Source organism: Vombatus ursinus, unplaced genomic scaffold, assembly GCF_900497805.2.
Source record: "Vombatus ursinus unplaced genomic scaffold, bare-nosed wombat genome assembly UNPS02014830.1, whole genome shotgun sequence".
NCBI classification, from domain to species: Eukaryota; Metazoa; Chordata; class Mammalia; order Diprotodontia; family Vombatidae; genus Vombatus; species Vombatus ursinus.
The window spans coordinates 9572169-9594790 of record NW_020954608.1 but is presented as its reverse complement, the minus strand read 5'-3'; the positions used below and the strand labels follow the sequence as shown (position 1 = coordinate 9594790).

The window sequence follows — 22622 nt, the reverse complement described above, 5'->3', positions numbered from 1 at the left end:
CAAAGACAGGGAACTGAAACAGATTACAGTGCCTTAGAAATCCAATTCCATCATGAATTATTTTTTTGAAGTTTGACAACACCCCCTAGTGGTAGATTAGTATTCTCAATAAAATTCTAAACTATGTGTGTGTGTGCGTCTAGAAGCAAAAGCTGACATTTTCTTTTGGTCATAAAAGTATGCCATGATAATATCAGAATGTTTTGTATAGGAATTTATTATATATTGCATAGTTCAATGTAAAATAATAAATTGTATTAATTGTATTAAATTATCTAGAAGTACATAATATCTTTGGCTTACAACTCAGAGAAACTGGGTTTATTTTAGAGTATGGTCTGCTACTCACTGGAAATGAACTAAAGTCATATATTCAAGTACATTAAATCATCTTTTTTGGTCACTGTCACTCACCTCTTCCATTGCTTTGTCTCATATTTTGCTTTTAGGACAGGGTAACCTTCAGGAGGATAATTGTAAAAAACAATGCCAAAAAAAGAAAAATGTATGAAAGTTTTATCGAGTCACTACCATTTCTTAAATCTCTAGAAGTAAGTGTTTATTTCTATTAGTGGTTCTTTAAGATTTGTTTTTAAGTTGTCTGTTACAGGAGAAGTTGGACCTACGTATGCATAAAATTCTTTGTAGATGAAGCCCAGTGCATCCAACATTTTTAATTCCAAAGGATCAGAACACTATATGTAAATTATACTGATGATCTTTACTGTTAAACCAACTTACAATTGCCATTATTGTCTACCGCTGCTTTTCTTTCTGTTATTTTAAGTGCTCACAAAATCTTGGAGAAGAACTTTAACAAATTTTAATTGAGCTCTTCTTTTAAGAAATTCATTATCTAAAAGAAAACAAACAAAAAAGTTTACACTAAAAAGTTATGAAAATACAGAGCTCTTAGTTGCTATTTTATAGTATTATTTACAGTATTTACAGTATATAAAGTATTTTCACATAGGTAGAAGCCCAAGGGCTTGTGCTGGGGTCCCCCTAAAGAATCCCTTTATATGTACTTTAAAGATTTTCACGGCTGCAGAAGTATAATGTGAAAGAATACCACATTGCTTATCAAACTACAAGCGAATGACCCAAAATACATCCTATAATGTCTGGAGATTCTTCTTGTTCTGTGGTCGGGTTCTTGTTCTGTGGTCGGGTTCTGTTCTTCAGGGAGCTTGACCTTGCTGTACAGATCTCTCTCAGCTTTCCATAGCTCATGTCCCCTTGATGTTTACCTTCTTACAATTTATCACAAAAATGTGATAAACCACTCCGGCCCATATAGGATACCAAAGGAGTCTCGATTCTTTATTTTCATGCATTTTTATCTCCTTCTCCTACTCGTAAAAATCTGTGATCCTAATGATCTCTTCTCCACACTGTATTATGAGAAGGCCCATTTGTGTCCTAGCTTAACTTTTGTTTTCTTCAACTTTTGAAAGTCCTATTCTTGCTTCTTACTGTTTCTTATTGGGTGATTCTTTCCTGGTCTAGTTCAGTTCAATTTGGCAAATATCCATCAAGCACCTACTTTTGCACAAGGCATCCTGCTGTAAACCATGGAGGTACAAAGGCAAAAAAATAAGTAGTCCCTGCCTTCAAGGAGTTTACCACTTCTCAAGGAAGCTCCCTCTCTCCCAATAATATAAGTGCTTGTAGTTAAATATCTAATGGATGCTTCATCATATACTGTCCTTTGTATCCCAAGATGGCAGTCAGTAGAGTATGCAATTGGAATTGGGTTGGTTTATGTTTGTTTTAGATTGCTGTTAAATTTATACTGATTCTTTTTCTCTGGCCCCTTTCAGGATCAGTCGCACGTAAAGATCTGATCTATAGCTTGGCCTAGAGTAAAGGACTGAGCTTGACAAACTTTGGCCATATTAACATTGTGTTCTAACTGAAATTTTTTAAATGACTTCTTACAAATCCCATATTTTCCCACTTTACCATTCAAATACATAGAAATATATAAAAAAACACTATATATTTTATTTCATTAGACAATGCCCCTTAGCAGTTGATGGAACTCAAGATACCATGTAAATGAGCTAAATGGACATCTTGATGCATTCAATATCATGAAGGCCAGTAGCAGAGGCATTAGAGAGGGAATAGTAGATTTTTCTGTAATAATTCTCTCTCCACCCCCACCCTCACCCCCAAATATTTTATTTCCCATTCTCTACTGTTAAACTATCATTCTTCCCCTACTCTTCTTCCCATTAGAACTCAAACTTTGCCCCTGGGATCCTGGGCTCTGATAAATGAACCTCAGAACCAGGCTACTGTGAAACTTCCCTTGCAAACCCTTCTCTCTTCCTTCTCCCTTTCCAACTCTGGTTTCCTTTTATGCATTGTCTTCTCCTATCAGAATATAATCCTCTTAAGACGAAGGACTATCTTGTTTGCTTCTCTTTGTATCTCCAGCACTTAGCATAGTGACCGACACTCAATAAAACCTTGATAAATGTTTTTCATGCATTATGAACTTGGAAGGAGATGAAAGTATCATTACTGCTTCTGACTGACCATATACATGTGACTCAGTGCTGGGGGGTTTGACATTTTAGATAACAAGGCAAACACCCTTAAAAGTTCATTGAGTTATCTACTCCAACTAGTGACCATTAGGGAGTTTACCTTCTTGTCTCAGGGCCTCAAGTCTGAGTCATGTGCACACGGTCAGCTAGCTGTAAGGAGGAAGACCATCTTTGTGTATATCATAATCTGTATAACAACATATGCTACTTTTTTTTATACTTTTCCTTTCTCAAATTTATGCAGGATTTTTCATAATTTTTTGTTACAAAGTACATTTGTGCAAGTTAATTAATTAGCAGTTGAATTAACCATTATTATGCTTTTTAGCAAAAATGGATACATCAAAAATAAAATATGCAGGTTGAGTATTCCTAATATTTAATATCACCTTTTTTGTTTCATGAAGGTCTCAGAACGTCTGAAAGTGGTTGATGTGATAGGCACCAAAGTATACAAAGATGGAGAACAGATTATTGCTCAGGTAGAGTATTTATCATGTATTTTAATTGTATATAACTTTCAAACAATAATAGTTATATTTTTTTATTAATTCCTCCAAAATTATTACCAACTTTTAGCACTTTTGGTGAACTTTCTTACCTTTAAAGTGTCACCCTAAACTACTTTTAACTATTCACACTTTTTAAACTATTCTCAGAGAGAACTCAGAGAAAAGAAGGCACTTACTGTTTTGGATCTCATAAATTGCTTAACATAAAGAGACATACTAAAATGTCTCATCTTATTGACTGGGTTATCTTATCAGGTGATCTAATTGTTTTCAGTGGTCTTTAAACAAGCAAATTTCCTCACTTTATTTGCATATAGGCACTTGAGGTTGGATAGAAGGAATGCCATAGTAGTTCAAGGAAGGTAGAAAAAAATGGCTAGTTTATTCCCTACGCACTGATAAACTAGAGAACAATTTACGAAACCAATGATTTACATGGTTGTAGGTTAGTTCTTCTTTCCCTCTCCCAGCACTTGAAACTTCAACATAGACATACCTATGAAAATCTTATCTCCTAGATAATAAAAATGAGAGGTTTTCTTTAGACTGGTGCTTGATTTCTTGGTCAGAGATGAAAGTGTAAATTTGTAAATCTTATTTTATGTAAACGTCAACCCAAAGAATAGGTTATTTTGTGACATGATTTATTAACTTATTGTGAAGCAAATAGGAATAAGAATAGCTATTTATCAACATCAAAATATAGTAGAAAGAATCTGGAAAAAGCCTATGTTTCCAAAAATATTTTGAGAAACCCAGAAATCCTGAAAAGCAGCAAAATGATTTGACTGACTTTGATTTATCAGCTTTGCTCGTATACATACAGATTACAAAGGAAGCAATAGAATTGAATTAAACATCCACAAAATCCCCATAAAACATTGGCAGCAGAAGGCCTGGGGGAAATTATGTTATTACTGGTTTTTTTTAGTAATGCCTTTTTTGTAACATTGATATTTTAACATATGCTTACCCAACCTCCTCTAACCAGCAGGCCTTCCCATGAGGCAAAAAAAAAAAGTTTAAGTTTAATTAGTTTTTTTTAAAAAATCAATCATATTTAGCAGCATATGCAACAACATTCCACACCCATAGTCCCTCATTTCCCCAATGAAAGAAGTTTATTTTCTCATCTCTTATCTGGTAAAGCTTGGTCATTATATTTGTATGGATTCATTTTCACTCTTTTTTACCTGTATTATTGTGGTCACTGTGTATATTGTTTTCCTGGTTCTGCTGACTTTACTCTGCATTGGTTCATATAAGTCTTCCCAGGCATGAAAGAAATTATAGGACTCTTTCCTGAAGGCCAAGGAAATATTTCTGACAGAAGTTCTGTAGTGTGTCACAGGGTGTACATATCATGTTATGGTGGAAAGGAGTGTTGGCTTTGAAGTTCAAGGAAAACTCCCAGCTCTAGTACTTTCTGTATGACATTGGGAACGCCTTTTAATGTTCCTGGGCCCCTGTTTCCTTATCTGTAAAATGAAGGGGTTGGACTAGATGACTTCTAATTTTTTTTAACAAATTGTTTTCTTCAGTTAGCTTTTGTACCTCCTTTTCCATTTGGTCAATTCTACTTTTTTTTAAGGAGTTGTTTTCTTCAGTGTGCTTCTTTTCCATTTTGTCACTTGTATTTTTAAAGGAATTGTTCGATTTTTCTTCTACCCCTCTTATTTGGCTTTTAAAATCCTTCTTGAGCTCTTCCAAGAAGACTTTTTGGGTTTGAAACCAGTTCATATTCCCCTTTGAGGTTTCGGATGTGAGTATGTTGACAATGTTGTCCTCTCCTGAATTTGTGTTTTGATCTTCCCTGTCACCAAGATACTTCTCTATGGTCATTGTTTTTCTTTGTTGCCTCTTTCTCATGTTGTTTGCCTTTTTTCTGGCTTTTAAAATTGATATCTGTGTCTAGGGCACGGGGGTATTGTCCCAGGCTTCTTGTACCCAGGAGGTAGGGGCCTGGTTACTGGTTTTGTGTGCTGGGGCCTCAGGTGCTAGCAGCTGGAGGTTGTAGGTGTCTGGTAGCTTACCTTGTGCTGAACTAGAACTGGTGGTGGTAGCGGGTGTGTGCCTGGTGTTAGCACTTGCCTGCTACACCACCCTGGTGCTCAGGATCTCCTGCTGGTTTGCTAAGGTGGGGCTTGCTGCTGGCTTGCTAGGACACCTCCCTTCCCGTACTGGTCTCCTTCAGCCACAGCAAGACGGACCTTTCCCCCTAATCCCCCTAGCCTCCCCGCCTAAAACACTGCTGTACCTCGTCTTTCTGCTGGCTCCACTATTCCAGGATTTTTCCTGGGACAATATTCTCTGGGCTTTTCAAGGACAATAAGGGAGGGTGAGAGCAACTTACTGCTTACTCCGCCATCTTGGCTCCCAGAAATCTAAATAGTTGACTTTCAAACATTATGACTGTGGGCTGATAGCTCCCAATCACTCCCAAGACCTGCTCGTGATTTGCTGGGGCTGGAGCTGTATTGGTAGGCTGTGCACTGGACTGTGCTTCTCTTTCACCCAGTTCCAAGAGACCCCTCCAGCTCACCTAAGTTGTCTCTGGCATTTGTGGGCTGAGAAATCTGGAAACTGCCACTGCTGCCAGTGATTCAGTCCCCTGAGGCCTACTCTGAGTTTGCTGGGGCCAGGTCTCTGCCGGCGCCTGGGCTCCTTTCTCAGTACTCCTCTCTCAGCCTGGTACAACCAACCCTTCCTGTCGACCTTCCAGATAGTCTTAGCCTGGAAATCTGTCTCACTCTGTCTCTTTGTGGGCTCTGCCACTCTACAGTTTATTCAGAATCACTTTTTAAAGGTATTTGAAGGGTTTCGGGGAGAGCTCAGGTGAGTCCTTGTTTTCATCTCTGCCATCTTGGCTTCACCCCCTGGATGACTTCTAAGGTCCTCTTCAGCTCTAAGTCCTGTGACCCTATAAAGAGCTGAATAGAATCATATGTATGCAGGGTTCTGCTGGTAGATATTTAGCAACTGGCTCTCTGGAAGAAAAAAATGCACACTTGACTCACTTTCAAATTTAATCTGGATTACTAACATTTTCTCCATTACTTTCTTGAATCTAGGCAATCAACAAAACAATAAGCCAAGCCGTGATTTATAGCATTTGCCAATTTCTGAGGTGCTAAATGCTCACATTCAAAATTTAACAGTTGGTCTTGTGAGCCAGTTTGAGCTGGCTCCAGCACACTCCTGCTTGTGACACAAAGTAGTATTGCCAGGTTTTAAATTTCAAATAGTCGTCACCCAGGCTAAAATTTAGACAGAATCATTGTATCCCATGTATTTGTAGACTTGAGGACATGTACTGACTTTATGACTGTAGTCATGGCATTTAATCTTTCAGTGCCCTAGGCTGTGCTCTAAATAAAGGCTGGGTTGCTAAGCTTCATCAATGGAGGGAGGTCTCATACCAGGAATTACCTACACTTCGAAGTCACAGATCTATAATACACACACATATACACACACATATGCATACATATATGTATATATAGAGAAAATAAGTAAATTAATGAATAAATGGACATGTAAATAAATATGTACATAGATACACATACAGAAAGGGAGGGAGATGTATTGGTCTAATAGAGGGATGTTTGTATTTTGGGGACAAAATCTAGAACAGTCCAAAATATTATGCCACTATTATTATAATGTAATTGGCAACACCTCTCTTGCCCAGAAAAAAAAAAAGATTGCTCATTTTACTGTTTCTTTTCTTTTTTTTTTCTTTTTTGTTTTTGCATGAAAGTGATCTTTATATTCATGGTTGTTGTTTGGATAGAAGTTAAAGTAGGCAAATGAATAGAACAGAGCTTGAATTTTTTGTTTTTTGCTTTTTCTCAACAGGGAGATTCAGCTGATTCTTTTTTCATTATAGAATCTGGAGAAGTAAAAATATCTATGAAAAGGAAGGTAAGATTCCTTAATCCGCTGAAATCCATGTAATAACATACAGAACACTGGTCTAGATTTTCTTTTCATATTTATTTTAAAGAAATTGAATAAATGTTTAATGCATTTCCAGAACAAACAGGAAGCCGAAGAGAATGATGCCATTGAAATTGCCCGCTATTCCAGAGGGCAGTATTTTGGAGAACTCGCCCTAGTAACAAACAAACCCCGAGCAGCTTCAGCCCACGCTGTTGGAACTGTCAAATGTTTAGGTATTTAATTCAAGTATAATTCAATTGGCTCAAATGATCATATCTGTATTTATTTATTTGCTACAGATAGTTTTGTTATGCTTAGAGGTGGAATGCTTTCTGATGAAAGCTCTAGTTTCTTTTCTTTCTTGAAATGACATCTACTTGACCTTTTTTTAAGCTTTCACATTTAATTTGCATTTTTTGTAGTACATACGCTAAAGCATGAAGAAATGTAAAGGTATCATGTTTTAATGGTTAGAATATCAATATAACACAGAATGCCATTCCTAGTCTTTGATAAACAGTTCATTTTTTTTTAATGGATATCCACTCCCTATCTCATAGAATTGTAAAAAGAGCTAAGACATTATTTGTAAATTGCTTTGAGATTCCATGATCAAAGAATAATCATTTACTAATGAATTAATGAATCACTTTTTAAGTGTGTGCTTATTGTGTGCATAGCACTAGGGATACAAATAGAAAGGGAAGATGGTCCCTGCTTTCTAGGAGCTCACATTCTAATGGCCTCAGCACATCTGGCAGGTTTCAAGTGCAAGTCAGATGGAAAAATCCCATGGTCCTTTGAGTGCAGCATCAGAGGAGATGCTAATGCCCCACCTTTAATGTCCTTTCCTCTGATAAAATCATGGAATTTTCTGATGTAGAACCATTTGACAGTACCAAGGACTGTCTTTTCTGGATCTTTGGTAGCCATGCCTACCCTGCAGAAGCAGTTCATGATATTAAGGACCTATTATGTGCCAAGCATTATGCTAAGGGGTGGGAATAAGGAATAAAGAAGTTTCTCCTCACAAATAATTTATATTCTAAGGAGGAAATAGCAAATACATATGTTAAGTATAGAGAGAATAAATACAAATAAACACAGGCTAGTTAGGGAGTAAGGATACAAGCAGCAGGGAGATCAATGAAAGCTGCATTTAGAGAGTGTTTCTTTAAGGAGGAGATGGTTTCAGTGAGACAAAGACGAGGAGGGAATGTGTTCCAGAGGCTAGCCAGTGCAAAGGCTTGAAACAGTAGATGAAGTGTCATGTGTGAGGCCCAGAGAGTTGCCAGTTTGGCAAGATCACAGAGTGCAGGAGGAGAAGGCCCATGAGTCTGGAAAGATGGGTTGAGGCCAGGCTGTGAAGGGGTTTTAAAAATGAAAGGGGGATTATATTTAATCCTAAAGGGAACCACTGGAATTTATTGAGAGCAGAGAGAGTGTGTGACATGGTCGATCTGTACTTAAGAAAAATCACTTTGGCAGCTATGTAGAGGATAAACTGGAGTGGAGAGACTTAAGTCAGTGAGACCAATTGAGAGGTTACTGCAGTAATCCCTGTGAGAGGTGATGAGGCCTGAGCTAAAGTAGTACTAAAGTGGGAGTAGAGAGAAGGGATTCGATATGGAAAGTGTGGATTTGGTCATTGGTGATGAAAGCTCAAATGTAAGAATTATTACTAGAGTGTCAGGAAGAAAAAGTTTTAGTTTTGTCAAAGTGATGCATAAATTCTTACCATGTTTGTATATTCTCAGGCATTAATCACTGACTTTATTACCTTCTTTTTAACTTCTATACCTGTTAGCAGCCCAGCAATTGCAATTTTGAGCAAAAAGATTTTAATATTTATTTTTATGTCCAAAATTAGCTTTTAATGTATTGAAATAAATGCATTTTAGAAGTATGCTTAAATCCTTCCTTGCTATATGAACTTTAATTTGTTTTAGGAGGAAAACACATTTCACAATAACCTTTCAGTGCTTTTTATCAATCTTTTCCCAAATAAATTTTATAAATATACATTAATAAGAATATAGATGTATATAAATATACATACATGTACATATATATTAGGATTATATCTGTTAAGCCAAGAAACATTAAAGAATGATCTTGAAAGAAAAGTTTTAAGCACCAAAGAAGGGGGCAGGGTAGCAGAATTATGAATTTTAAAATGTTTGAGCAAATAATTTCATAAGGAAATAGTCTGGCTTCTTACTGTATTATTACTGGAAGACTGAACACTTTTAAAAGGCACAGAAATGCTTGATTTCAGATGGGAAAGCACAGAAGAGTTGAAAGGTACCTCGAAAGCCGTCTAATCCAAACTGTACCTAATCAAGAATGCTCCATCCCCCCAACCCCATGACTCCCCAGTAAGTGGAAATCCAGCCTTCACTGGAAGATCTCTAAGAAGGGGGAGTCCACAAGCTATGAGCAGTGGCAGCCCTTTCCTCTTTAGGGAAGTTCTGATTGTCGGGGAATTTTTCCTTTCATTGAGCTAACATCCACCAGTATGACAGTCGTTAAGATACTCAAGGACAGCAATCATGTCACCCCCTAAGTCCTGTCTTCTCTGGGCTTAACATCCTCAGTTCTTTCAGCTGATCCTGTTATGGGGCGATTAAGGAGCCCTTTACCATCTTGACTGCCCTCTTTGGAAAATTCTCTTTCTTATCAATATTCTTCCTAACTCGTGGCACCCAGAGCTCAACATAATACTCCAGATGGGACCTAGCCAGCGTAAAATATAGTAGGACTGTCACCTAGGCCTGGATTCTTTAATTCAGCCTTAATATCATATTAGGGTTTTTTGGCTGCCAAATTATGGGGTGGACTCATCTTGAGCTTGCAATCCTACCTTAAGAATAATATTAAACATCTTTAGAATGAACACGTATGTGGATATAAAGGATATTAGATTATTCTACTCATAGAAAAGCTATCTTTATGAAGGTCTTTAAGGTACACACTAGCACAGGTATTTATTAAGTGCCTACTGTGTGCACAGTACTATGTTTAGCTCTGGAGGAGATATAAAGTGTAGATAAGACAAGGATTATAAAAAGTGGATCTGAGGAGGGAATACATTCCAGGCAAGGGGACAGGCAGTGCAATGGGGGGGGTGGTGCATGTTGTATGTGAGGAATAGGAAGAAGGCCAGTTTGGTAATACCAAAGAATGCATGAAGCAGATAATATATAATAAAGCCTGAAAAAAAGTAAGTTGGAGCCAGGTTGTGGAGGGTTTCGAATGCCAAATAGAGGAGTATATACTTCATCCCAGAGGCAGTACAAGGTCACTTGAGTAGGGGGTGTGGTCAGCTCCGTGATTCTGGATCATCACTTTGATGGTGGCTCTGTAAAAGATGGACTGGAGAGGGAAGAAACTTGAGTCAAAGAGATGAATTAGGAGAATATTACTGTAATCCATGTGAGAAATTATAAGGGCCTGAATTAGTGTGGTGGCTGTGGGAGTGAAGAGGAAATGCAAGGCCAGGGTAGGAGTGATGGACTAGGAGAATTGGGAGACATGGAGGATCTCTAGTTTCCTTCAGTTCAAGTGCTACCTCTTACCCAAGGCTGACCTTGATTCTCCCCAGTTTCTAGTGCTACCCTCTACCAATTACTTTGCATTTATTCCATATGTATTGTGTATTTAGTAATCTGTTACTTTTCCCCTCCCCCGGCCCCACTCCCCATCCCCCACCACCATTGGATGTAAGTTACTTAAGAGCAGAGAGCATTTCATTTCTGATTTTATATTCCTGGTTCCTAGCAATTCTTGCCACATAGTTTGTGCTTGATAAATACTTTCTGAGTGAACGAATGATAAAGAATAAGTTTTTAAGGAATGAGACAGAAGGGAGAGATGGAAAAGAAATTAGAGAAAGGGATTTCCAGGTTCAAGATCATTGAGGTAGCACAGTTATGGGTGATGGGGAGATTTAAGATGGAGCAAAAACATAGGCCATAGTATTTGAGGATGTTGATAAAGACACTAAAAGGCCAACTGAAATCCTCAGTTATGAGGGCAGCTTTAGGGGTGGAGGGGAAGACTTCAAGCCAAGAGGAAAGGAAGAAGAATCAGCTAGAGGCCAACAGATTACTGCCGCCAGGATCTAGATTTGAGAAATAAGTACATCCACCAAGTCTGCACCTCAACAGAGGTGACAGCGGATAGTCCAGGAGTGGCGTTGGGGAGCACACATTGGGCAGCCTCCTCCCAGCCCAGTTTATTGGGGGTGGGGGAGTGAGAGAAGGAGACAGCTAGAACTGGAGAGCGTAGCCAGACGTGTAATGGTATCTTTTAGAAAGCCAAATTTCCATGAGATACTACTCACAGTCTAAGGAGCAGCTGAAATAAATTTAACTCATTTTTTTAAAATGAGCAAATTTAAGAGTTTAACAATAGTGAAAACACTTATTTTTCAATGTCTTTCTTGAGGTCTTGTCCAAGACCTCAAGATTAAATCAGCACATATCCTATTACATTGAAAGGTACAGAGAACGGTAAGGCTTTGCCCTTCTCTGGATTCTTCTTTTGGCATACACTCAGCATAGAAGCTGAGCATAGCATGGATTGCTCTTGAACTTGGATGAGTTTATATGCTTTTACATTTTCATATATATGACATATTTGTAACAGTAACTGGCATATATAGTAGGCACTTAATAAATGGTTGTCGGCTGGTTTGTCGTAAGTTATTACATAAATGATTGTGTAATGTGTGATTTTGCATGTGTTGGCTTGTGTTCATGAATGTCCTGCCATTGTTACAAATTTGCAAATAATAGTTGTTTTTTTCTTCTTCTTCTTCTTCTTCTTCTTCTTCCTCTCGCCCTGATCAATCTTAGCCATGGATGTGCAAGCATTTGAAAGGCTTTTGGGACCCTGCATGGAAATTATGAAAAGGAACATTGCAAACTATAAAGAACAGTTAGTTGCTTTATTTGGAACAAACATGGACATTGTGGATTCCACAGCATGAAGGAGAAATATAATTTGACAAGAGCTAATATCACAGAACAGCACAGTAATGGTTGTCCACTGAAAACGTGTCTATCTTTGTTGTAGATGCCGAGCATTTCCTGTGATTTCAGAAATTTTTTTTGCTTTTTTTTACATAACACTATAATGTATCAGTAAACAATAGTGATTTCATAGATAATAGGCTTTACCTACAACACTTCAGAAAGAGCAGATTTTAAGAAATCAATATGTTGATTAAATTAGTTCCTACTCTACAAAATTATTAAGATTTGCTGAAAAGTTTGCTCTAATGATTGTGGCATCTTAGAAATATTAGTGCATACAAAGTTAGTAAAATACTCGTTCATTCTGGTAGATTCAAATTATTATGCCCAAGTCAAAAAGGAACTCGGAAGCTGAGCATAGTTGTAAAGCATGACGTTACATTCTTTCTAAAAAGTCTATATAAGATATGTCTGTTTTCATCCTTTTATTTTCTGGCTTGATGTAGGTCTCTTTGAGAAGTAGCATAAAACTCCACATGCAATGTTAAGGTCTCATATATTTTTGCAATAAAATACATCTTGACTAGTTTGGCATGATGTAGCCAAACTAGCTTATACATTCCACTGGTTTAAGAACTGGCAATCCAAACATTTTTAGTAAGGAGAAGAAAAGCCTTTTTTTTAGATAACAAGTAAATGTCACTTTTTCCTAAGCAACCAGATCTTACCTTTATCTTCTTTCTTCTTTTATAGCTTGCAATCCCTACTATTTTTCACCTTTTAAAAAAATTTAAGCTTTGCTTTAGACTTTGATATTCATCTTTTCACAGCAGATTTTGGTTGCTTTTTTTCCTTTCGAATTTCAAATTAAAATAACTCAAAATTTCTGGGCCACAAATAACTACTGGTATGATCCACCATAAATAAATAAAGTCACATTTGGAGAACTCTTGATAAAAGAGCAGAAGAAAACTATCTTGAACTTTAAACTTATTTATTAAAGGTGACATTTTGGGTTCTACATCCCAGAAATATTTTAGTCACTGTAAAATATTTCCTGTAGCAAAATTAATCTAAAGTCAGAATATTCTTGTATCTAAGAGAATATTATTTCGATATCCTTAGGCTGGGTTTACATAAGATGAATCTTTCCAACATTTAAATCAAAATAGTTTTTTCCTCTCTTGTATTAACTGGTATCTGTCTGTAAAGAGATAGGACAGAATAGAAATTTTATAAATCAATAGCTAGTCACAGGGTTTTTGTCAGAGAAAGCTACCATCAGGGTGGCAGAAATAAAAATTGGAAAAACAGTAACAAAGGAGTAAAATGAGAACAAGAATTAAATGTGTGAAACTGATGTGTGAGCTTATCCCCAGCCCTCCGGATAGATCATTATTCCACCACTTTACATCCCACTCTTTCTTTGCTTTTGTGAGGGCACACACTCAAACAATGAGTTGAACATAAACCATTACTTTATTACCAAGAGTAAAGGAATACTATTCTTGGTTAATATTTCTACTGTTCTAATTTGGAAAGAAGTGAGTTTATAGGATGTTAGATTTAGAGCTGAAAGGGATTTAAAAGTCACACAGAGAAGGCATTGGAAGCCTGGAGACGTTAAATGATTTGCCAAAGTCTCATAGGTTATAAGTGACAAAGGCAGGATTCAAATTCAGATCCTTTGATCAGAACTTTATCCACTTCACAAAACACGCCCTCTTCCCTTAAATTAGTAAGAAATGTCTTTTTCTGTCATATCATTCACTAACAATATTCATGTTAACAAGCTGTGTGTTTGTACTAAAATTAAAATAAATGAATTTTTTTTAATTTCCCTGGAAAACAAGTTTTCAGCTTCAATATAGATGAAGTTAAATATTCTTTATTTACTGTGTTCTGTTTGGACAATCTTTTCGGCCTCATTTGAATATGAAACTATGGTTAGAAAATAATGTACCTATCTGAAGTTGTGTACAAAACAGAATTAAAAGTGTACTTCAGCCAAATTTTAAACGTATTAACTTTTTTTTTACACATGCTACCTTGTAGGGAAAAATGTTACATACATGATGATAATTTGTTAGCCTTTGTACTTCAGATTTTATTTTAAAATGCTGTGTCTTATACAAGGAGAAAAACACTAATTAACCAGAATTTTCAGTTCATCATTCTGTATGCTTACTTCTAAACAAGTTATTGGTTCTGTTGCACTAGTTTATTGCTAACTCTTCATAGAATGATAAAGAAATACTTGTACAACACAGAATTCTGATCGAGGTTGTAAATGCCAGTCACAATATTTTCAGTATTGTTGGTTATATTTAAAGTTTCCTTATAATAAATCACTTTTATAGTAAATTATTTAATTGTTGTTTTTAATACACACTAATGATTAATATGATTCATAAAGCAGAACAGAGCTGAGAGTTTTATGAAAAGATCACATTATTGGCAGTGATGGTGTGTGCCTGTAATCCCAGCTACCAAGGAAGCTAATCTAGGAGATCTCTTGAGCTGAGTTCAGAGATACAGCCTACTAAACAGATCAGGTGTAGGCTTTCAGTCTGGCATCAATAAGATGGGTCCTTGAGAAAGGGAGCCCAGCAGGTTGACTAAGGAGGGGTAAACTGGCCCAAGACAGAAATGGAGCAGATCAAAGTCTCCATGCTGACCAGTAGTAGGATGGGGTCCAGGAGTAGCCCCTGCACTTCTAGCCTGGGCAGGATGGGGCAATCCAATATTAGAAAAAAAAAAAGACTCAGAGCACTAGGTATGATGAAGCACAAGGTGGTATGGCTAGGTTGTAATTTTTTATATTACCATTTATCACTCATGAGAAATAATTTCATATTTTTAGCAGATGAAACTTGGCCATTAAGAATGCTCAGAAGAAGGTTTAACTGAGCTGGCTAGTATATGTGGAAAGTTACGCACACACATATACACACACACATCCTTGTAGTTTGGATTCATGGGTGTCATATCCTCATTCAATTACTGTTCAGTAGGCCTTGCCATGTGGAAATTTTCTGTAAAAATCTCATCCAAGAAAATAAGCTTCCTGAAACTTTTCATCTGGCTAAGGAAATGCTTGGTTTTCCATCTGAGGACTTGTTAAATAAAACACAGGTGTTTCCTCCCTGAGGCCTTTTTATATAAATGGAAAATGGTAGAGATGAGTGTGTTATATCTTGTGTCAATGTGTAAGACTGTGGATACCTTGTGTAGGGGTCAGGTGCTGAGTATAATAATTTCATATCCCAGTACTACTATTGCATAGGCCTTCCAGCTGATGTTATAGCTTGTAACATTTAAAATACACCCACCCACACCCCTCCAGCCGCCCCCTCCCACCCTGCCAGGTGCACTCTGAAACGTATTTCTAATCAACTAGTGCACTTAAGCGTTTTTTCACATAATTTGCTTCATTGCAATGTATCGAATTTTTTTTTAATTAGATTTGGGATTTCATCACTATGGAAGTTCCCTATGAAGAACTCCTACTAATGCTGGTCAGTCAGCAACGGCTCTCTTCATTTTTCATTTGGGACTCCACTGATGTCGAGCATCCTCCAGGATAAGCTCCTCGCCTGAAATCTCATCAGCAGCATCATGCAGATTGACTCCACTTTGATACTCAACACCTTAGCACTTTCGGTTGCTTCTCCCTTCTAATTGGCCAGCTGGAAGGTGCAGCAATAAATTCCTCCCAAAGCCTTCCTTTAGTTTCAACACCAAGAGCATACAGATGTCATTCCCCCACCTCCCCTTCCCCCCAATCCTTCTCCACCCTCCATTTTAGGGGTTTTGTGGGTGAGGGGGGTCAGCTTCCTTTTGTGTATCTTCCCCAATTGGATCGTGAGCTCCTTGAGGGCAGGGACTGTCTTTTTCTTATCCCTGGAGCTTAGCACTGAGCACATGTTTCTCAGTCATGTCTGACTCTTCGTGACCCTTTTGGGAGGTTTTCTTGGCAGAGATCATGGAGTAGTTTGCCATTTCCTTCTCCAGTTCATATTACAAATGACAAATTGAGGTAAACAGGGTTAAGTCACTCGCCCAGGGTCAGACAGCTAGTAAGCATCTGAGGCCAGATTTGAATTGGAGAAGATTAGTCTTCCTAACCCCAGACCTGGCCCTCTGTGCACTGTGGCGCCACCTAGCTTCCCACCTGGCACACTGAAGGCCCTAAATAAATATTTCTTGACTTTATTGACTAGAGGCTTAGGCTTTTGAGAGTTGCATCAAGGACACTAAGAGCCTAAGTAACTTGCCTCGAGTCACACTGCCAGTATGTGTCAGAGGTAGGATTTGAACCCTGGTCTTTATGACTCTGAGGCCAGCTTTCTATCCATCATGCCTTCCCTACCATGTAAAATAATGAATACACAATTTAAATTTTCCAATCAATTCAATAAATATTTATTAATTGCCAACTATGTGCCAGGCACTGTGCCATACACTGGGCATACAAAAAAGGCAAAAGACAATCCCTACCCTCAAGGAGTTTACAGTCTAGTAGGAGAGACAACATGCAAACAAATATATACACGAAGCAAGCTATATATAGGATAAGTGGGAAATAATTAACAAAGGGAAAGCACTGGAATTAAGAGGGGAAAGCTTCCTGTAGGAGATGGGATTTTAGTTGGGACTTAAAGGAAGCCAGGAATGTCAATAGTTGGGGCACAGAAAGGAGAGAGAGCATTCCAGGCATGGATGACAACCACAATGTCAGGAGCTGAGAGATGGAATGTCTTGTTCGAGGAACACTCAGGAGGTGGATATCACTGGATCTAAGAGTAAGCATTGAGGAGGAAGGTCTAAAAAGAATGGAAAGGGAGGAGGGGTCTAGGTTTTGGAGGACTTTGAAGCATTTTGTATTTGCTCTTGGAGACAATAAGAAGCCATTGGAGTTTGTTAGGGAGAGTGATTCATACCCATATCACTTTAATGGCTGAATGGAGAAAGGAATGGAGTGGAGAGAGAAACTTGAGGCAGGCAGACTTCCCCACTCCCTGCCAACAAGCTCTTGCAGTAATCCAGGCATGAGGTGATAAGGGCCTACACCAGAGGGGTAGCAGTGTCTGTGACAGAAGTGGGGTGTATTGGAGAGATGTCGCAAAGGTCAAAACAACAAGCCTTGGCAACAAAGTGGATACTGCCTGGGGTGGAAATGGTGAGGAATCCAGGATGACGCCTGCTGCCTTGTGAGCCTGAGGCACTGGGAGGATGGTGTTGCTCTCAACAGTGTTAGGAAAGGTAGGAGGGCAGGGGAGAAGATTTAGAGAAAAAATAATGAGTTCTATTTTGGACATATTGAGTTTAAGATGACTACTGGGGCATCTAGTTCGAGATGTCTGAAATGCAGTTGGAGATGTGACATTGGAGGTCAGAAGAGAAGTTGGAGCAGGATAGGTAGATTTGAGAATTATCAGAAAAAAGATTGTGATTAAATCCAAGGGAGCTGATGAGAGCAATCACAATGTAATTTACACAATGTAAATTTTAAGATGTGAAACTAAATTAAGGCAAGTAATTGCCACCTTGTAGCCATTAATGTTCATTTCTTTGGATTGTGAGGATTTCAAATTTTCTTAGACATTTTTAAAAAGTGATGATTGGTTTTGTTATTAATACTTGATATGCATTTCAACTAGATGGGCCTTCTATTAGTAGCAATGTACCACATTTTTGAGGGTGCCCATATTTAAAAGTGGAACAAACCTAGAAAGATAGTTAGACTTAAACTTTCTCATATTACAGGAGACCCACAAGAGGAAGTTTCTTTATGAAGTAATGAGTAGCTGTAGTTTTGTTTCGGCCTTCAGAATTTAGACCTGATATGTTTCACCCCTTGGTTATATGCATTTTTATGACATGTTACAAAACACTGTGGGCTAAGAGACAACCTCAGAGAATATCACTGGTTATATCAGCTCTTCCTATGTTACTACCTAAGCTACTTTACATACTTCTCCATGTTGTAAATTCTACTTTGTATTAAATGAAAATGATTGGATTAAATAAATCCAGTGTAAATTCAAATCATTTCCTAGGATTATTGAGTTGGAATGAACTTTGTTGTTCAGTCATGTCCAACTTCATGACCTCGTGGGCCATCGTACTCGAATGCTGTCCGAGAGGTTTTCTTGGCAAAGATATTAGAGTGGTTTGCCATTTCCTGGTCCACTGGATTAAGGCAAACAGAAATTAAGTGACTTGCCCAGGGCCACACAGCTAGTGTCTGAGGGTGAATCTGAATTTGGGGCTTCCTGATACCACACCCAGCCCTCTATCTATGAGCCACCTACCTGCCTCAAAAGACCATCTAATCCCAGCCCCTCATTTTACATATAAGGAAATTGAGGCATGGAGAGGTTGTGACCTACGCAAGGTTTATAGTAACCATTTAATTTCATTTTTGTGTAAATATTTAGGGTTTCAAGTACTATCTGTGCACCAAGTTAATGTTTTTTGAACATTGTGAACTCTAATTCTCAAGATCTTTTAAAATGTTTACAGTGAAATACACCATACAAAAGGATAAGGCACTCTGGCCTATGAGGAAAGGTCTATAAGAACGGAGAATAAAGATAGTGATAATTCATTGATAATTGATATTGATAATTGCATATTGATAATTCATCTTTCTCCTAATTTTCACAGAGAGCTTTGAGTTTGAAAGCTGCTATTTTATCCCAGATGTTGAATGAATTTTCATAGCAAATAAGAAATTTGCAAACCTGGATTGGTAAAAATCATTCTTGGAAAATTCAAAGCTTTGTAAAATAACATTAAGTTTTTCTTCTAGGCACTAGGGAATATTTACGAATTAGCACGCAGGTACAAAATGATAAGACTTTGTTTTCTGTTCCTTTATCAGAAGTTAATCATTTATTAGTCACATACTACATGCTATACAAAGAAAAACATAAAACCACCCCTGACCTCAAGAAGCACACATTCTAAGAGGGGAAACATGTAAATAACTAGATACATAGAAGCTACATGTAAATAAATGATAAAGTAAATGAAAATAATGTGAAAAAAATGGAAGGGGGATCAGGAAACACTTGCTGATTGTAGAGGGGAGCCAGCGAAGTGGTAGAGGTGGGGTAGCAGAGCATTCCAGGCATGGGTACTAACCAGGGTAAAGAAGGATCCCATATACAACTTTGGAGTAAGGGTAAAGAGTTGCGAAAACAAACAGCCTTATTTTGGCAAAGGGGGAGGATTTCAAATGATAGTTGCAAGACAATATTTACCGGTTTCACAAGACTTGAAAGTAGCAAAACTGGTTGGATAGCTCAAACTGCATATTGTTACATCTTCAAAGGTTTTCAGAAAGCCGGAATGATTGAGTTCAAACTTTGGAATTGTTTTAACCTAGCTTATAAACCTCACTAATCATTAGGGGCGGCCATTGAGTGCCATTCACACACAAATATATAGGACTCAAAACAATTCAACTTTATAGTCCCAGGAAGTGACCAACTGTGAGTCGTTGACAGATCAAGCAGTGAATGTTAGGTTCCCAGTTTCTCATTCCTGACCCACATCTCAGATTCTTCACACCATCACCCCCATGATAATGGTTGTTATAGTGAGTCACGTGTATACAGGCTAAGTATGAAACCCCAAATGCAAATAGTGAATATTTTGAGAGCAAGAAGTATAATTTAGTAAACTATTGATGTCACTCGCTTTTATGAAATGCTTTTGGAACTGCTACATACTTTTGTAAATACTCTGCATTGCCTAGAAGAGAACAATGGACAACATTCATATGGGTGATGACGTGTGGCATGTAATTAATAGAACAGAAGCTCTTTGACAGATATAACTTGAATGGTGTTAATAACAAATTGAAAAACCCAGAATACATCCTCTGTTAGAAGAGAGTAAAAATTACATTTGACTCACACATTGTACTCTCAAAACAGAGCCTATGAACTGAAATTCTCTCCAATCTGTGACTTGACAGAAGCCTTTGCTTTAGGCTACACTGATAAGGAAATGAAGAAAAGTACTGGGTAAACTGGGGGGAGAAAAGCCATTGCCAGTGAGACCTTGCCAAGTAGCTCCGATAGGTTTTCTAGATAGAAAATGTTCCTGGAGGAGGGAAAATAAATGCTTATCGATTAAAAAAGAGAAAATTTCATTTAAAAAAAGAAAATTTGTACTGTCCACTGTTGAAAAAATTCAAAAACATTATGAATTAGTTGATTCAAGTCTTAAAATCTGTTTTGCAAGCAAATCAGTGGCACAGTGGCTAGAGCTCCTAGACCTGAGGTCAGGAAAACCTGAATTTCAATTCTGTTCCAAGCACTTATTTAACTGTGTGTGACCCTAGACAGCTCACTTAATCAATGTCTACCACAGTTTCCTCACCTGTAAATGAAGACAATATAGCACCTATCTTCCAGGGCATATTATGAGGATAAGCTATTTGTACAGTGCTTTTCAAACCTTATAAATAGCACTATATAAATGCTATTATTATTTTGAATAGATTTTCAGAGATAACAATTGTGCATAAATCCCATGATCTTATTTCACATAACAGTAAGGGGGACAGTCTGGCTCTATGCTATCCTTATTAGATTGCCCATGGAGCACAGTTCCAGATGTTGCATTTCAAAAGGCTCATTTGCTATTCAGAATATATTCAGAGGATAACGACTAGGATGATGGAAACCATGTAACCTGAGGAATATTCAAGAGAATTGTGTGTTTAACTTATGTAAGGAAAGACCCCAAGGACCCCTGAGACTTAACATCTATCAAACCATGCGTAAGGATTGTCTGGCCTTTCTGTCCACCCTGCTCCTGAACTTTCTTTTATGTGTTGTCTACCCCATTTAACTCCTTGAAATCTCAATCTTGCTTTTTCTTTTTGCACAGGGCTTGGCACAGAGTAAGCATTTAATACTTTTTCGTTCATTAGAAAAGTATATGTAAGCCCAATCAACAAGAATCACAATTATGTTTAATATCAGTGAAGATCTATTTCTCTTTACATTGAAAACTTGACTTGATTCTACAGCCAAATAGGAGAGTCAGCTGCTCATTTCTGGGGGTCCTTTAGTTCTTTTAGGTCAGGGGGGCTGCCATTTAATCATGGTTATACTTCTCTTAAGACAACAACTATGCTCCTGAATAGTTGTATATAAATAGATTTGCATAGATAAATGTATTTTTAAGTTGCTATGGTAGGTCACTAAAGAAATAGGTGGAGGACTTGTGCAATGTAAATAATCACTGCACTAAAATCTGTTTTGTAAGTTAAGGTTTCCTTAAAGATGTATGTAGAAAAATTGGAATACTAATGCATTGTTGGTGGAGTTGTGAACTGATCCAACCATTCTGGAGAGTAATTTGGAGCTATGCCCAAAGGGCTATAAAATCATGCATACCCTTTGATCCAGCAATACCACTACTAGGTCTATATCCCAAAGAAATCATAAAAAAGGGGAAAGGACCCACATGTACAAAAATATTTGTAGCAGCTCTTTTTGTGGTGGAAAGTAATTGGAAATTGAGGGGATGCCCACCAATTGGGGAATGGTTGAAGAAGTTGTAGTATATGAATGTACTGGAATACTATTGTGCCAGAAGAAATGATGAGCAGGCAGATTTCAGAAAAACCTGGAAAGATTTACGTGAATTTCATTGAGTGAAGTGAGCAGAACAGGAGAACATTGTACATAGTAACAGCAACATTATACGATAATCAACTTTAGTAGACTTCTCAGCAATATAATGATCTAAGACAATTCCAAAAGGCTCACGAAAATGCTATCCATATCCAGAGAAAGAACTATGGAGTCTGAATGCAGATCGAAGGACACTATTTTCCTCTCTTTTTTTTTTGTTTTCTCTTTTGTTCTGACTCTTCTTTCATAACATGACTAATGTGGAAATATTTTTAATATGATTGTACATATGTAGCCTATATCAGATTGCTTGCCATCTTGGGGAGGGGAGAGAAGAAAGAGGAAGGGAGGGAGAAGAAAATTTGGAACTCAAAATCTTATAAAAGTGAATGTTGAAAACTAAAAATAAATAAATAAAATAAATATATATTGGGGAAAAAAGATATATGCAGAGCTAAATATGGCCTTACTACTTCACCACAATAATAATAGCCTGTGAATTAAAATTATTTCAGTAAATTAATTTAGCACATGCATGTGCTAGGTGCTGTCAGGATTCAAGGTAACTAGGTTACAGACCTTGTCTTCAAAGATTGAAACTTCTGGGGCAGCTAGTGGCTCAGTGGATAGAGTTCTGGCCTTGGAGTCAGGAGGACCTGACCTGACTCCAAGAACCTGAGTTCAAATCTGGCCTCAGACACTTGACACTTACTAGCTGTATGACCCTGGGCAAGTCACTTAACCCCGACTGCCTCACCAAAAAGCAAAACAAAACAAGACAAAACAAAAGATTGAAACTTCTCTCAAAGCTTAGCAATGATCTCTTAATTGCCAACCCTGGGCAGTGCTCCTGACTGCAAGGCTGACCCTCTCTTCCACTACAACTCACTAGTCGGAACTATGCCTGTACACAAACAACTAGACAGACCATGCAACTAGCAGAATATAGATTATTTCCTATTTGACAGA

The 22622-nt window shown here is 37.6% G+C and overlaps 1 protein-coding gene across 1 annotated transcript in view; it reads left to right on the top strand.

Moving 5' to 3' along the window:
• Positions 1–14286, top strand: part of PRKAR2B (protein kinase cAMP-dependent type II regulatory subunit beta) — a 147269-nt gene extending 132983 nt beyond the window's left edge. The window contains exons 7-11 of the mRNA XM_027838645.1: positions 450–551; positions 2966–3040; positions 6929–6994; positions 7107–7245; positions 11872–14286. Coding sequence (XP_027694446.1) covers positions 450–551; positions 2966–3040; positions 6929–6994; positions 7107–7245; positions 11872–12005 — 516 coding nt within the window. The 3' untranslated portion in view covers positions 12006–14286. The remainder of the gene's footprint in view (positions 1–449; positions 552–2965; positions 3041–6928; positions 6995–7106; positions 7246–11871) is intronic.
• Positions 14287–22622: the final 8336 nt, after the last annotated feature.